Raw genomic sequence first — 15,757 nt, forward strand, 5'->3', positions numbered from 1 at the left:
TGTTTAGAATTTTAGCGGAAATTACAAATAATATAAAAAGCTCTCTTACCACCGCTTTCTGAGTACATTTAGCGGTAGTTTATCTATTGAATAGCGTTTTTTATATGAGTTTAGGCGCTATTGAATAGATAAACTGCCGCTTAATGTACCTCAGAAACCGGGGGTTAGTATATTATTTATTCAAGCCACATTTACTATATGTATAAATCATTTATTCAATATTTTGTGTATGTGCAGGTGACAACGACAGATCGTTCGAGTTGTCTCACTTCCGTAAGTTCCGGTTCAACCGCGTGCAGCGTCAGTACGACAACGTGTGGCTGTGGCGGGATGTGAACATTGGACCGCACGGACGATACGTCTTCACTGTCGACGTGCCGCAGGTAAAAAAAACGAATACAACATCGACATTTAGGTTCGCATTATTAGACTTCTTCTTATCGTATGGTTAGTGGTCAACCTGGCGTCATGTCGGCTTTACGTAGGCCCACTGTGATGTCACGGATATACCATCTTAATCAATCTTGTTACCACATTTGGCTTACTGAACTAGTAACGTGTTAAGACCGTGCTTGCAAGTTGATACAAGTGTTTTAATACGTTTTAAATCTGTATTGTATAGCATGAACATGTTCAAGATTAACATAAGCATATGTTTCTCTTTGTAAATTCATGCAACATTAATATTTCCAACGCAACTTCTGACACTATATAGTGTTTAGAATTTTAGCGGAAATTACAAGATTTTTTTTTAAGCTTTTTCTCTTTATCACTTGTATATGTTATTATTGCGGCGACGTTTTGTCGTTTGCGATAACTGCCAAAAAATACAGCTTACTACGAAACAAAATTACTTTTATACATTATACCTAATGTAATGTTTTTGTGTTTATAACAGGTGCCAGCCCACTGGACCGTATCAGCGTTCAGTATGTCTCCCAGCCGCGGTGTGGGCATGCTCACAGAACCTATACGAGTAAGTTTACCAGCTAACATTACTTTAATAAAAAACATATAGCGACTTATTGGTGTGGATGTACTTCATACATCTAAGCCTTCGCCTTCATAATTTAATTAAGATAAATATATTAATACTAACATCGAAAATGAAAGTCTTCTATATAACTACATAATAATAGACTTCGGCCGCGTATGATACCAGAGTTTGGTAACCAGTATCATACGAAGAAAAAATGATCGTTGTAGGATACTGGTATCCAAGTAATAGGAATTTTTCGTTTTATGTAACCCAGTATCAGCTCAGGAAAATATCAAATAATTACAAGTGAATAATTAACATCTCCTCGTATGCAACTGATGATGTCATGTGCATTGATATATTTCCGCGTTGCCTGTAGTCCAAAATGAGTAAAGATATTGAATTTATCACTACGAAGAGAGGAGGAAGAGCACTATTGATGGTCGCAAGTACCGCAGGAAAAAACCTTACTCAAACGAATCTACCTTTTGGCTTTGCCACAATATTAATTATAGATGTACAGTGAGTGTCAATCTAAATGTTAAAAATGAAGTCGTAAATCAAAACTCCTTGTTTCCTTGTATGTTTTCAATAAAGCGAGAGTTTACAACAAGCGTCGGTACAGAATGCGACCCGATGGCTTTTACTCGGATGAAAGAGGACAATAATATAACCAGAAGTGGATAATGACATAATGACACCATATTTTTTGCGAATAATAATAATTTGAATTTGATTTTGAATAACCAGATAGGGTTTTCATCTCAGTATTGAGTTGGGAATCTACCCATTTGCTTATCACAGTTTTGCCGAGTTGGTTTCATAGGCAGAATGTTATATTACTTACTGGATACTGGTTACCAAACATAATAAAGAGTATCAGAAAAATAATAAATCCTATCACTTGGATACCAGTATCCTACAACGATCATTTTTTCTTCGTATGATACTGGTTACCAAACTCTGGTATCATACGCGGCCGAAGGGTAATAATATATACCTTATTTAACCTCTCTAGGGATAGAATACAAATGAAATATTATTTCATATTGAGAACATTTATGGTAAAACAACCTCGAAGAGAATCATTTCGCCAGGTTGACGTGTTTAGTTCCTCAATTGTATGTTTACAACACAATACCTAAGTATTTTACTATAGCTTCAAAAAAGCCTATATGTTTTTCTAACTACGTACAATTTGTCGTCAGTACGTAGGCGTGCTCCCATTCTTCATCAAGGTGGAAGGTCCGGACCGGTGTCGCCAGGGGGAGCAGGTGGGCTTGCGCGTGGTCGTGTTCAACTATCAGCCGCAGGACATTGAAGCTGTCGTCGTGTTGTCCGCCTCACCGGACTATAAGTTCGTGCATGTTGAAGAGAATGGTATTGTGAGTATACTTTGTTTAGTATAATTTATCGCCTAATTTTGGTGTCGAATGTTATTATTTTTACATACTGTATTTATGTTGTCGAACATTGTATGAAATTGTGATCAAATTGTACCTCAGTATGGTTTGATATGACTCTAGAAATCTGTGTAGATTGTTTACAACAGTATATATTTAACGGAAACGTTATTGTGATAGAAAATTAATCATTTACTCTAAGCTCTGCGCATCAGCCAAGTTGCTTACACACCCATTTATATTCAGATACACTTAATGTTCCGTTACATTCTAATGGCACTGACAAACAAACCGCAGTTGCCAGCTTGGGTTCTATACTCGTTGGCGACCATTTTGTTTTAGGCAAGTGTTACCATTGGTACAGCAATTGCCGTGAATGCCGTAGAAAAATTCACGCGAGCCGAAGCCCGGTTTTCACCTAGTCTACTCTATAAAGTATCTCAATTTGCCCAGGTCCGTTCGTACAACCCGCGCACGTCGTTCGGCGAGCACCAGTTCTTCGTGTACATCGTGTCGGGCGACGCGGCCATGGTGTACGTGCCCGTGGTGCCCACGCGCCTGGGCGACGTGCACGTGCGCCTGCACGCCTCCACGCTCATGGGACAACACCACTACGTCAAGAAGATAAGCGTTGAGGTATGTAAATAATATAGTCTTACAGCTTAGTAGTCTTGTATGCAGGGTTCGCGACGGCCGACGAGTGGACCTATAAAGTTAAGGATTTAGAACATCAGTGACTCGCAGGCTTATGCAGCTGACGGTGGTCTGTTTGTTGCAGCTACTTTTATTTGAAAAATACACAGAATTCTTGGTCATAATCTAGTTAAATCGTGCATTTGTCATACACGATTAAACTAGTCTCTCTATTAAATTGTCGACTCACAACTTAATTGAGACTGTTATATTTATGTTCTGTAATAAAAAATGTGTCGTATTTTTTCATTTCAATATTGCAAGGGTATTTTATTGTGACTAAACATGTTTATATACATAAAAAAATTCTAGACTGTGTATCTTCCTACAAACATTCATTTTCTGAACATATCATACACTAGCTGACCCGCGCAACTTCGTTTGCGTCACATAAGAGAGAATGGGTCAAAATTGTCCCCGTTTTTGTAACATTTTTCACCCGTACTCTGCTCCTATTGGTAGTAGCGTGATGATATATAGCCTATAACCTTCCTCGATAAATGGACTATCTAACACTGAAAGAATTTTTCAAATCGGACCAGTAGTTCCTGAGATTAGCGCGTTCAAACAAACAAACAAACAAACAAACAAACAATCAAACAAACAAACTCTTCAGCTTTATAATATTAGTATAGATTATGTTTTCACGTTACTTATAAAATACTTTCGTTTGCTATTACTTGTTTATTTTTCTAGATAAAAGCTACATCCAAATCTCAAACGTTTTAAGACACGAACATACTTTAACAAAATATACTCATAATCACAGTTCTAACCTTCAATTCTCTACAGCCGGACGGCCTCCCCCAATACCGTCATCAATCAGTTCTCCTCGACCTCTCCAACCGCGCGTACGTGTTCCAATACATGCACGTGAACGTGACGGAGTCGCCCATCATCACGTACGAGGTGGACCGCTACTACGTGTTCGGCTCCAACAAGGCGCGCGTGTCCATCGTGGGTGATGTCGTCGGACCGCTGTTCCCTACCATGCCGGTTAATGCTACTAGCTTGTTGGATCTACCTATGGTGAGTTTCTACACTGTTTTTTTGTAGTTAAGGGCTATTTCAGACTACCACATCCACACGAAAACCACACTCGACCACGTCGTTGGGTGCATATCATCCTATTGAAATGAAATACCACATTTTGTCACCATTATCGACCACTTGTTTTATAATACCAAATCGCGACCATATCGTAACCACATTTTGTCACTGCGTCGTGGTGTAGTTGTGGTACGTGTAAAACAAACTTTATTCATCGTATGGTAAGTGGTTCGACCGAGTGTCATAGATGTTTAAGCCGCCCGAAGGTCTTTTGCATGGATTAACGACTGTCGTGCTTAATTGTAACCGTAATTGACATTTTACGTACCCTCCGAAGTCATCTATTCGTCGGTGATATTTATAGAAATTAAATCTACAGTGCAGTGTGGCAGACATCTTAACTATTTCGTTATCGTCATCAAACCTATAGCATGACATGTTCAAGATTAACATAAACATATGTTTCTCTTTGTAAATTCATGCAACATTAATATTTCCAACGCAACTTCTAACACTAACTATAGTGTTCAGAATTTTAGCGGAAATTACAAATAATTTAAAAAGCTTTTTTATATCTCAATTATAAATAAACCTCCCTTATGATTTGTAGCACGTACTTGTACATTTCATGTTGATTATTAATACTTTAGTCATACAGAGTTTGAGATTTAGAATGTTATTCACCTGTAGACTGATACATGGAACGTTTGCCTGATTGGTACAGCAACATTATTTTGTATGCTTATACCCCAATAGGGTAAACGATAAAACGTTTCATAAAGAGTAGCTGATTTGACTGATAGCAAAATACAATATCATATTTCAGATCAGTAGCATTCCAAGGCTCTCTTAGTTAAAATGAATAAATTTTAACCCATGAATGTCCCACTGCTGGGCAAGGGTCTCCTCCCGTAATGAGGGAGGGGTTAGGGCTAGAGTCCTCTCTTAGTTATCGAACTATAAAATCTATTTAATTCCCAGGACTCAGCTGAACAGAACATGTTCAGTTTCGCAGCGAACATGTACCTCACCCTGTACATGCGGCTGATCAACCAGCGCAACCGCACGCTGGAGCGCGACGCGTTCTACCACATGAACATACTGTACCAGCGCCAGCTGTCCTTCATGAAGCCCGACGGCTCCTTCAGCCTGTTCCGCAGCGACTGGTACGTACATTATATACACCATGTACAATTGTACACTCCGATCCGGTCCGATTTGAAAAATTCTTTCAGTGTTTGATAGTCCATTTATCGAGAAAGGTTATAGGCCATCACTATATATCATCACGCTACGACCAATGGGAGCAGAGTAGCAATAAAAAATGTTACAAAAACGGGTAAAATTTTGACCCATTCACTCGTATGTGACGCAAGCGAAGTTGCGCGGGTCAGCTAATAAATCATATAAGCACGTTATGGAAATCTATATGGCTTAACAACTCTTTCTGGATTCGCTAAAATCGATAATCTGGGTAACCTAATACAAATATTAAAATAAGTAGATGATATGAATATTGTTGTCATTAGGAATCAATCCGCATCGAGCGTGTGGCTGACGTCATTCTGTGCCAAGATCTTCCAAGACGCTTCCTTCAATGAGTGGGAGAACTTCATATACATCGACCCAGAGGTAAGTTTACTAATTCTTAAAACTAATATAATATTTCACCTTTTAAAGTTTAAATTGGTTTGATATTGTTTTATTCCTTCAGTAATTTTAGCACAGTATTGTGTATGCCAGTGTTTTTTATTAAAAAGTTTTAATAAAGATTAATTTTGAGATACTCTTTCTTTAAGGTACTCCGATCGTCAGTTTTACAGTTTATGAATAAGTGTTTGATAACTAATCTGGTACATAAAGTGACAGCAAATGTGGGTGTAAAAAAAACATTATTTTCTCTTAGTTCCGTTTTAAATAGAAATGTGTTTCGGGTTAACACATTTTTTGGTTAGGCATTATTTTTAATTGTGACATAATGTTCGGCAGGTGATATCGATGGCAGTATCGTGGGTGCTGGAGCACCAGACCCCGGAGGGCGCGTTCTACGAGGTGACGTGGCTGCCCAACAGGAACGACAACTCCACCATCGTGGTGCCCAAGAACAGCTCGCTGTACCGGGAGGCCTTCGGACATACGGGCTGGCACGACCCTAGTGCTGTCGAAGTTAGTACTACTATTCATTTTTTTAATCGAAACGATATTTTATGTTTTTCATCGTTAGGAGAAAGCCTATTTAAGAAATATATTTGTGTAACTATTTGATAAGTACTAGCGGTCCGGCCCGACTTCGTGCGGGAAGAGTTATAGAACGTTAATTATATTCCCGTGGGAATTAAAATCCCATACTAACTTTATCCTGACTATTATAGAAATGATGAATGAGCTAAAAAATAAAAATTCTAACGTGTATTTTTCTTTCAGGTAAATAACACAATAGTAATGCAACGTAACATCACACTCACGGCTCAAGTGGTCATCACGTTGGAAACAGTCAAGAATCTTAAAGATATCGGTGTGAGAGAGGTAAGTTTTTTATATAATATATTAGTGAGTTGATTCGTATCATTCGCGTTTAATATGAGCAACTTATATGATTTTAATCTAAATTAATTTGTATTATAGCATAGGTTTTGGATAATCTTGTGTGATTCAATTAAAGTAGGTTCAGGGGCTTGGCTGCTGAAACGTAAAAATCTATATTTTTTTGTTTACATAGTACATATTAGTTTCCATAAGTCATACGGCACGGATCGCAGGAGAAGTCGACGCTACGGGTTATTATGGGTGCAATTTCAAATAGATAATTAGTTTTGTTTTAGTTCTTCGTATGTGCAGTATAACTGACAGCTCTTTCCCCTAGGGTCTGAGCGCGCGCGTGTCGTCGGCGCAGCAGCGCGGCATCCGCTGGCTGGAGCGCCACCTGCGCCTGCTGAGCGAGGTGCGCGAGCCCTACGCGCTAGCCCTGGTAGCTCACGCGCTGACCGCCAGCAAGGCGCCGTCCTCCGAGCACGCCTTCCGACTGCTCAAGCGACTGCAGCGGAACGAGGGTACGGGAAACACTATATTTCAATATTGTTTACGTTTTAAAACAAAGTTTTCGCCAATTCGAAGTAAATCCAGCTAGGAAGCTCAAATCGATCGTCGACCCTTTAAACAGCTATAGAATTCGTTAATGATTTCTTAATTAACAATATTCGATTCCCTTTAATTTCTCGATAAACAACCGAATCATTACGATACAATTCATCTAATTAATTATACATATTTAGCATTCAATAACAATCTGTAAACACCAATTCCCATCTCAAACAGACTTGCATTCAAGATATCATCAAAATTTAGCAAATATTTGACTCTAACCATCATAAACACTTCATACAAATATTCTATCAACATACAACACCATACTAACCAAAATATCACATCTTTTATCAGGTGGTCTAGTATACTGGGGCAAGGAACCAGTACCACAGCCGCCATTCAAGATGGAGAACCAGAAGCCGTTCCTGCTCCCTCGCCTGCCGTACAAGTACGACTCCAACAACATCGCGGCCACGGCGTACGCGCTGCTGGCGTGCATGGACCACCAGGACAATAACGAACCCATCGTCATGTGGCTCAATGCGCAGAGGCTGAAGGACGGCGGGTGGGCTTCTACACAGGTTTGTATTATTATTGTATGGCTATGTTCTTTGTTATTGTGGTTGTTTAATAAATCTTGGTTTAGATGATGAAGAGGTAATATAGGTTGTTTAAATTGTACATAAAATATAAATAAATATATCAATATAAATATCATTGGACAACTCACACACGATCATTTAATTTCAAACTAAGCAGAGCTTGTACTATGGTAATTAAGTAACTGATAAACATACTTATATACTTCTAAATACAAACTATAAATAGATAAATTACCAACCAGGCTCAGAACGAATATTCGTGCTCATTACAAAAAGGACAATTGTTTTGATAAGTCTTCAGTAGCATCGATATGTGTAGTCGACAAATTACTAAGAACATTGTACATAGTATAAAAGTTTAGGATCAATAATATATATTATTATATCAAGATGTTATTCCAACCTTAATGCTAGTTTAAGTGCAGGAAAAGTTTAACTAAATAACATGGAAATTTGATTCAAATGTATTTCGAACGCTGCTGTTTAGGTTACATTTGGTGAAAGCTGTCAGTACACTATTGTGGTATACAAGACTAAAACCCTTCTCTAGTTCGAACAAGCCCTGTGCCTTGAGATTAGATAGTATTTGAGCTCCGTATACACAAAATGTTTACTCAATATTAATGATAAATTTGTTCCAGGACACGTACATATCCCTGCGCGCGCTGATCGAGTACACGAACCGCAAGCGCCTGCGCGACGTGTCGTCGCTCACGGTGAAGGTGGACGCCGTGGCGCTGGCGGGAGCCACGCGCACCCTGTACGTGCGGAACGATAACCTGGCGCACATGCAGTTCATTGATGTATGTATCGTGTTATACTTATTGTTATGTGATTTTTTACAGCTACGGTTATCTAAATAAGCTATACTTGTTCTTAATTTGATAAAATATTCTTTTTTATGAATCCATGTTAAGTTAAACTGGATCAGCCCATTTGTGATTTGTAACAACGCAGGAATTGTAAACGGAATTAAAAGAGAATAATTGAAAAAACTTATTTTTATTAATTCTAAAGATTTTGCCACATTATTCCTCGTAGATCGAATAAACTTTATAAGGTCACGGTAAAAAACTTTAAGTTGACGATGACAATAAATTAAAAAAACTAGACAAAGGTTCTGTATTCTGTGATTCTCGTGTAATACCATACAGTGTTTGTAATGTAAATGGTTATGGTGTTAGATCCCGGAGGCGTGGGGCACGGTGAAGGTGGAGGCGCGCGGCGCGGGCTACGCCGTGCTGCAGCTGTCGGTGCAGTACAACGTGGACATCGCGCGCTTCGTCACCGCGCCGCCCGTGCCGTGCTTCTCGCTCGTGTCCAACCACCACTTCTACGGCAGGAATCAGTCGCACATCGAGTTCCAGGGCTGCGCCAGGTACACTGCTCATTCTCATGCCTCATTACACATGCTAAACTTAATGGTATTTATATAGTCAAAATTGTTTTTTTACTTCTCACCTTTATTCAAAGATCATCCCGGTTTCAGCGCGTTTTAATTATTATGAATTGAAAATCTTTTTGATGAATAGACTTTTCTCGTGACTAAAAAATTGAAGTTATACTTACTGTCTTGCTGATTGTTTCTGACGTCACATTAAGACGCGTGACATCTCCATGGTACAGCGAATTCCTACCTACGCGCCGCCGATGTCGCGGTGCTCACTCGCTCATTCTCACCGAACCGACACGCAAGCAATCGGCCATCTTAACCAGCGCATAATATACAGTTATGTACTGATTAAGTTGGCCGAGTCTCAGTAATCCACCTAGAGCTCGGCATTCAAATACAAATGAAAACTCTGATGACCTAGAATAAAATACCACTAAACGTCTCAGGACAACTCTCGCACAGATCGAGAATAGCCGTTTTACTAAGTATAGTGACGAGAAGTGATAGCCGAGTGGTATAAGTTGACACCTCCCACGCAAGTGGTCGCAGGTTCGAACCCGAGGCAAAACACTAACACGAGGTGTATTAGAAATAATTATCACATACTCCAACGGTGAAGGAAAACATCGTGAGGAAACCTTGCATGCCTAAAAAGCATGCAAAGTCCCCAACCCGCACTTGGCCAGCGTGGTGGACTCAAGGCCTAGACCCTCTCCCTCATTACGGGAGGAGACCCTTGCCCAGCAGTGGGACAGTGTTGGGTTAAATTTATTTATTATAATTGTGGTTGTCAGCTGGACGCTGGTGGAGGAGTCCCCGCGGTCCGGCATGGCGGTGCTGGAGGTGGGCGTGCCCACGGGCTACATGATCCAGCAGCAGCGGCTCGACGCCTACGTGCTGTCGCGCCGCGTGCCCACGCTGCAGCGCGCCAAGTACCTGCCCACCAAGATACTCTTCTACTTCGACTATGTAAGAATACTACTCTATTTTTTCTCGACATATTTTCTTGCCAAACAGTGAGACACTCAAACAGGCTTAGAAAAAAAAAGTCTTGACCATTATCCCACGCTAGGTGGGGTCGGCACATTTCTTTCTCGACGACCTAACGCAAGAAGGCTATTGTGATTAAGCGAGTATTTAAAATCGTCTATGTTTTACTCCTAATCACTCAAAATATTTTTTTCACACAATATATTTTTTGTAGCTTACACAAATCTTTCAAGTCCCGCGCTTTGAATTTACGTAACAAATAATCTAGAGTTAAGTATTATTCTATGTGGAATTCTACCTCATAATCATGTCGGCCATAAGATATATTTTTTAATCTAAATAGTAATTTGATCATGTTTTTTTTGTACAGTTGTCGCCAGAGCCAACGTGCGTGAACTTCACAATCGAGCGCTGGTTCCCGGTCGCGAACATGTCGCGATACCTGCCTATGAGAGTCTACGACTACTATGCACCCGGTAACTATGAACTGCTTAATTGACATATGAAACTTCATTTCCAAAATCAATCTAGCAACCCTATTTATCTTTGTAGCAAAGCTCGAAAGCCTAGATTTTGTATGGGGTCATAACGGTATTGCAAAGGATTGATACACACAACCTATTCGATTGTAAGTCCGTTACCCCTGTCATTTGGATACCGTCCTAATTTAGTCTACGTATTCTCCACAGAACGTTTCAACGAGAGTATATTCGACGCGCTGCCGACCTACCTACTGAACATATGCGAAGTGTGCGGCTCGTCACAGTGTCCGTACTGCGCTATATATAACTCCGCGCTACGTACCACGCTAGCCACGCCGTTACTACTGATCACCGTGCTACTGGCCATCAGGTATATAAGATTTGAACTCGGTAACTCGTAGTTTAACTTAGAAAACGTTTAGGACACGATTACCTGTTGTTTTATATAAGTGATGTACGCAAATGTTATAAACTGCCACTTCAAGTCACTGACAGCTTTAAGACCGACGATGGGCTACGCGGAAGAAATGCAGCATCCTATAAGACGTTTGTTGTATTACGTACTTCGCTTAAATAAAGTACTGTTTAATGAAATAGTGACGTAGTTGTTATTGAATTGTCCAGTTTGGATTTTGAATTTTAATATGTAGTTTGAAGTTGTGAAAAATGGCTTTATTATACTAGAAGTGTGAAACATTGGACTGAAAGTAGGGATAGTATAAATAACTACGTTACTATTTTTTACAAAGCGTATGGTATAGGTGAATAGTTTGTGTGTAAAATAAATCAATTCAACCCATTACTGTCCGACTGCTGGGCAAGGGTCTCCTTCCGAAATGAGAAAAGGTTAGGTTTTGTGGCCTCGAAACTATTGACCTATACGAAATTGAAGTAATACCTAAAAAATCGTGTCCTAAACGTAATTAAAATATCGATCTGAAATTGGACTGATACCAAATTATGATTGCAGCTAACAAACCTTAGTAATGTAGATAGTTTAACTAATCATTCACCATTGGAATAATTTCTATTATTTTATATTCTAAACGTTAATTTGGATTTGATTTAGTATAAACGTCCAGTATTCTTCGGCTTTATAAACAAAAGTACTATAGATTGTCGAAGAAGTAAATTTTTATCACTTGTTGTATATAAAATCGGCACTTTTAGATTTTGTATTGAATATAGTATGTAAGAGAAAATATCAAAATCAATACATATTTTAAAGATATAGTAATATTATCTTATATCAATTGGCAACTACTTACTGCAGTTTTGATCAGCATTTATGGATAGATAATATGAGTTAAATTCATTTATATCGAGATGATGCTGGAAGTTCTTCGACCGATTTAGGCCATGGCAACCTAATTGAGAAGATATGTAATGATTTTGGGGTAGTAGACCCTTAACTTTGTTTCTTTCGATATTAAAGCAACAACCTGCCATCTTCGAATATATCTAACGTAAATATAACGTTGCGTAGAAAAGAATAATTATATTGATTGTTCTTTCCATTAGTGCTGATCATAGAATGTAAGTAAAAAAGAGCTATCAAAAATCATAAGCCATCTTATAATAGTAATATTTACATATTTCGAATGAGTAATATTGTATATTTATTTTAACCACCGTTTAGATAATATGTACTAATTTTATTTGTTTTAAAAAACGTTTCTCTATAAAAAGATCTGTATGTCTACTATACAAACGTATTTTAGAAGAAGCAATAAATATGATATTACAATACTTATGAAAAACGGCCTTAACGATAAAAAATAATCACAAAAGAATATTAGTACTAAAAATAAAATATTACTTTGCCTTAGAAGCATTTATTAAAATATATAATGAAATGGCAACACTATCTAAGACTTTGTTACCAGCAAGGCTAATTGCCATTACATATTGTCTATGGGTTGATCCCTATTCCATGTAGTGTTTCCGAACGAATTCCTTTCTCCATTCCAGTTTAGTGTTAGTTCAAGTGTTCATTGTAGATTAAGTGTTTATGGCGTGTGTCGATGCACTAATAATTATCTCGAATATTTCTTTAATTCTCAGTTAAAATTGCATTTATTAGGAATAAAAATAATGGTCAACAATGATTGAAAAGTTGGTAATATTAGTACAGACCACAGGCATGCATTTGCGTGCACGCACTCGTTGTCATGTATAGTATTTTAAAGATCTCAGAAATCAAGGAGATGCACATTTATTTTGACGTGAAGTAATTCACTCTCGAATATTTTATTTTACAATAAAGTCACAAAGCGATTATGAGCGTGTATGCCATCTAGCAAAGCGCCTACTATGTTCAATTATAAAAAAAAACATTGCTGTCATTTGCAATTATTAGCATTTACAAGCAAGCCATAAAGCTTTTATAACAGTCAGTCACGGCACACGTCGACTTTACAAGCCCATTTAGTACGGTATCTGTATAAAAGACAACATAATGTACTTTGTTTAATGTTAATTTTTATATTGTCTAGAACAATCCAATTTTTTTTACCTAGAAATAATCAAGTGTTACTCGAAAACTCTACTGTTTTTCAGTTAATTTTACAACTATTCTTTTGTTCTATTCTTTCTTCCTTGGTGCTGTCGGCATTTTTACTTTTATTTTATGTTATTTCCTCAAAAATAAGCTAAATAATCTATCAATTTACTCTAACATATCAGAATACATACCACAAATGTTTTGGATCAATTGGATAAGAAATTGTGATTATAAAATAGCATGAAATGCGCCCTTGCCTTAGTTAACCTTTTCACCGCCAGAGTAATATTGAAAATCGGTGTTCCCCACGCCAAGCAATAAATTCCTTCGTTTATACCTACAAAATAATAGTCACGGGAAAAGTGTATATCGATAAAACTTCGATTAATTTTACGTGTTCTTATATTATGAGTAAAAATTGCATAAAAGTACCACAAAATTTTATTGAATTTCTCCCATGTGTCAACTTTACACTACTCAGTACTCATTACCCAAAAATAACAATGATATACACGAACAATTTGCATAAAAAAAGTACTTAATTCAAATATTTTATTCAAAAAGTCACAGCACTAATCCCAGTTGTGACGACACCTTTTGACGTTAAGAAACGCCACTGGCGTGGTCAGCGCTGCGATTTCAAATTTTGCCGCCTTATATTAGAGATGTACCAGTGTGACCCGCTCCTGCTTAGCACGGGTATTTAATAACAATATTTCTCCACTATTTCTTGAATGTAATATTATACATAAAACATTCCTTTTTAATCATTCTATCTATTAAAAAAACGCATCAATATCTGTTGCGTAGTTTTAAAGATTTAAGCATACAAATATACTATGTAGTGATAACATATTTCTAATATTGAATAACGACAAAAGTAGTAACTATACCTAAAAGGTACAATAAACATAGATAGTACGTATTGGCATGATAACTGTGTTTTTTTGTTAGTCCTACAACATTAATAATACCTTTATTGTTTGTTTAATGTATTCAAACAATAACTTACCTCTAAATCGTCACTCCTTAAAGATTCTGCTTCAGAATATGTAACATCATCTTCTACACCTTCTAACACTCTCAACAGCTCTTCTGTCGTCATTTGACTTGAAGACATTTTTGTGGCGCAGATGGTGTACGAAAAATTTATTATACACAAGAATTTATGTACCTATTATTAATAACGTATTGCAACAACACTACGAGTGTCCAGCAGCGCGGGTGACGTCAGAGCGCGCCGTCTGATTCCGTCAGTGGCGTACGAAGCACTGTAAGGGATTCCGCTAATAGAGATGCGCGAGAGTTGCCACAAAATGATCGATTTGCACTTATTTAGTCATGAGTTTATCACTAGATATGGTAGTTTTATTACATATTTAGGTTTGTATTGAATCTAATTTAAAACATATCAGACAAAAAATTTTTTTTTCAGAAAGGAGTGAAGTATTTCAATTTGTTTTCGAAATATTGCATAAAGTGTTTAGATTGTAGTCCTTTTCCTTGCACATCACTAGTTGACGCGTCTTCACGTCTGTGGCGTGGATTTGCGGGCTAAATTTATACATTTTGCATGATGATTTACTTTGTTTTTTTTTCAGGTACAACTGTCTAATTATTATATGTCTTTGTGTAATAATGTAATAAATATGTTTAGGTAATAATAACAGGAGAAAGAAAACACTTGAAACGTATTGTTGTATGTTTATTTTGAACTATAAAAAAGTGATATTTTTGACGTGCTATCACGTCGATGGCGTCGTGAGCGATTTTCAATTTTACGTCTCTTAACGTCCGTGGCGGTGAAAAGGTTAAATTATTTTTGTACGAAGGCAATGTGCATTCATTGTAAATATAGTTAAGTAATGTTAAACTACACAACTTGATACACTACAGAGAGATGATAATATCATCAATATATCATTTGGTATAAATAATATTTTTGGTTCTTTTCGTTTTTATAAGAATATTATAACGGGATACTGTCTTGTAAAAGCAGTGATGAAGGAATTGAAGAACAACTGTTTGACTGATGATAAAAAGAAATATATTTTTAACTAAACGAAAATATGTATGTAACAAAATTATCTTCAACAGAATGTCAATAATAAAGCCTTATTAGTGAAAACGTAATGTATTCGAAATATTTTAACAAATATACATTGATTTGTAAGTATATATTTAGAATTAAGTTTTTGTAATCGTGGTAACTGAGAGTACCTATTTATTTCTTACTTTAACATTAGATCTTTATCGACATTATGTACAAACATGTCCCGTCCAAATTGACAACTGAGAAATATAAAATTATATAATATTATATGAAAAGTATAAATTAAATGAATCTCATTATATCTGTAGTACATGTGCATGTTACTTAAGTAGTTTCCGTCCAAATTGCCAATGACTGATTTTTTTTACTTTTATGTATTTGTGTGTAATATTGTCCTAAGTTGTTACAAAGCTTCTCTGTAGAGTAGGAGAGTGGTTTATCGTCATAGATTTATTTCCAAATAAAATCATTGAAAAATATAAATATTGTTTTATTTTATAAACATTTTTACCGAATGAGATGACT

The 15,757-nt window shown here is 37.1% G+C and overlaps 1 protein-coding gene across 4 annotated transcripts in view; it reads left to right on the top strand.

The window, feature by feature from the left end:
* The window catches only part of Mcr (macroglobulin complement-related), a 30,285-nt gene extending 14,570 nt beyond the window's left edge, over window positions 1–15,715 (top strand). For 2 of the 4 annotated variants that reach the window (XM_076124746.1, XM_076124747.1), the window contains 17 exons: window positions 238–383; window positions 899–976; window positions 2,188–2,364; window positions 2,836–3,018; window positions 3,868–4,104; window positions 5,107–5,291; window positions 5,655–5,757; window positions 6,115–6,291; window positions 6,550–6,651; window positions 6,989–7,175; window positions 7,564–7,790; window positions 8,453–8,614; window positions 8,996–9,189; window positions 9,999–10,173; window positions 10,565–10,670; window positions 10,884–11,046; window positions 14,781–15,715. In XM_076124746.1, the coding sequence (XP_075980861.1) occupies window positions 238–383; window positions 899–976; window positions 2,188–2,364; window positions 2,836–3,018; window positions 3,868–4,104; window positions 5,107–5,291; window positions 5,655–5,757; window positions 6,115–6,291; window positions 6,550–6,651; window positions 6,989–7,175; window positions 7,564–7,790; window positions 8,453–8,614; window positions 8,996–9,189; window positions 9,999–10,173; window positions 10,565–10,670; window positions 10,884–11,046; window positions 14,781–14,823 (2,645 nt within the window). In that variant the 3' untranslated portion in view covers window positions 14,824–15,715. Of the gene's footprint in view, window positions 1–237; window positions 384–898; window positions 977–2,187; window positions 2,365–2,835; window positions 3,019–3,867; window positions 4,105–5,106; window positions 5,292–5,654; window positions 5,758–6,114; window positions 6,292–6,549; window positions 6,652–6,988; window positions 7,176–7,563; window positions 7,791–8,452; window positions 8,615–8,995; window positions 9,190–9,998; window positions 10,174–10,564; window positions 10,671–10,883 lie in introns of all 4 variants that reach the window. The other 2 variants (XR_012959837.1, XM_076124748.1) reach the window with 2 other exon arrangements.
* The last annotated feature ends 42 nt before the right edge of the window (window positions 15,716–15,757 follow it).

The sequence above is a fragment of the Anticarsia gemmatalis genome, chromosome 17 (genome assembly GCF_050436995.1).
Source record: "Anticarsia gemmatalis isolate Benzon Research Colony breed Stoneville strain chromosome 17, ilAntGemm2 primary, whole genome shotgun sequence".
In the NCBI taxonomy this organism is placed as follows: domain Eukaryota; kingdom Metazoa; phylum Arthropoda; class Insecta; order Lepidoptera; family Erebidae; genus Anticarsia; species Anticarsia gemmatalis.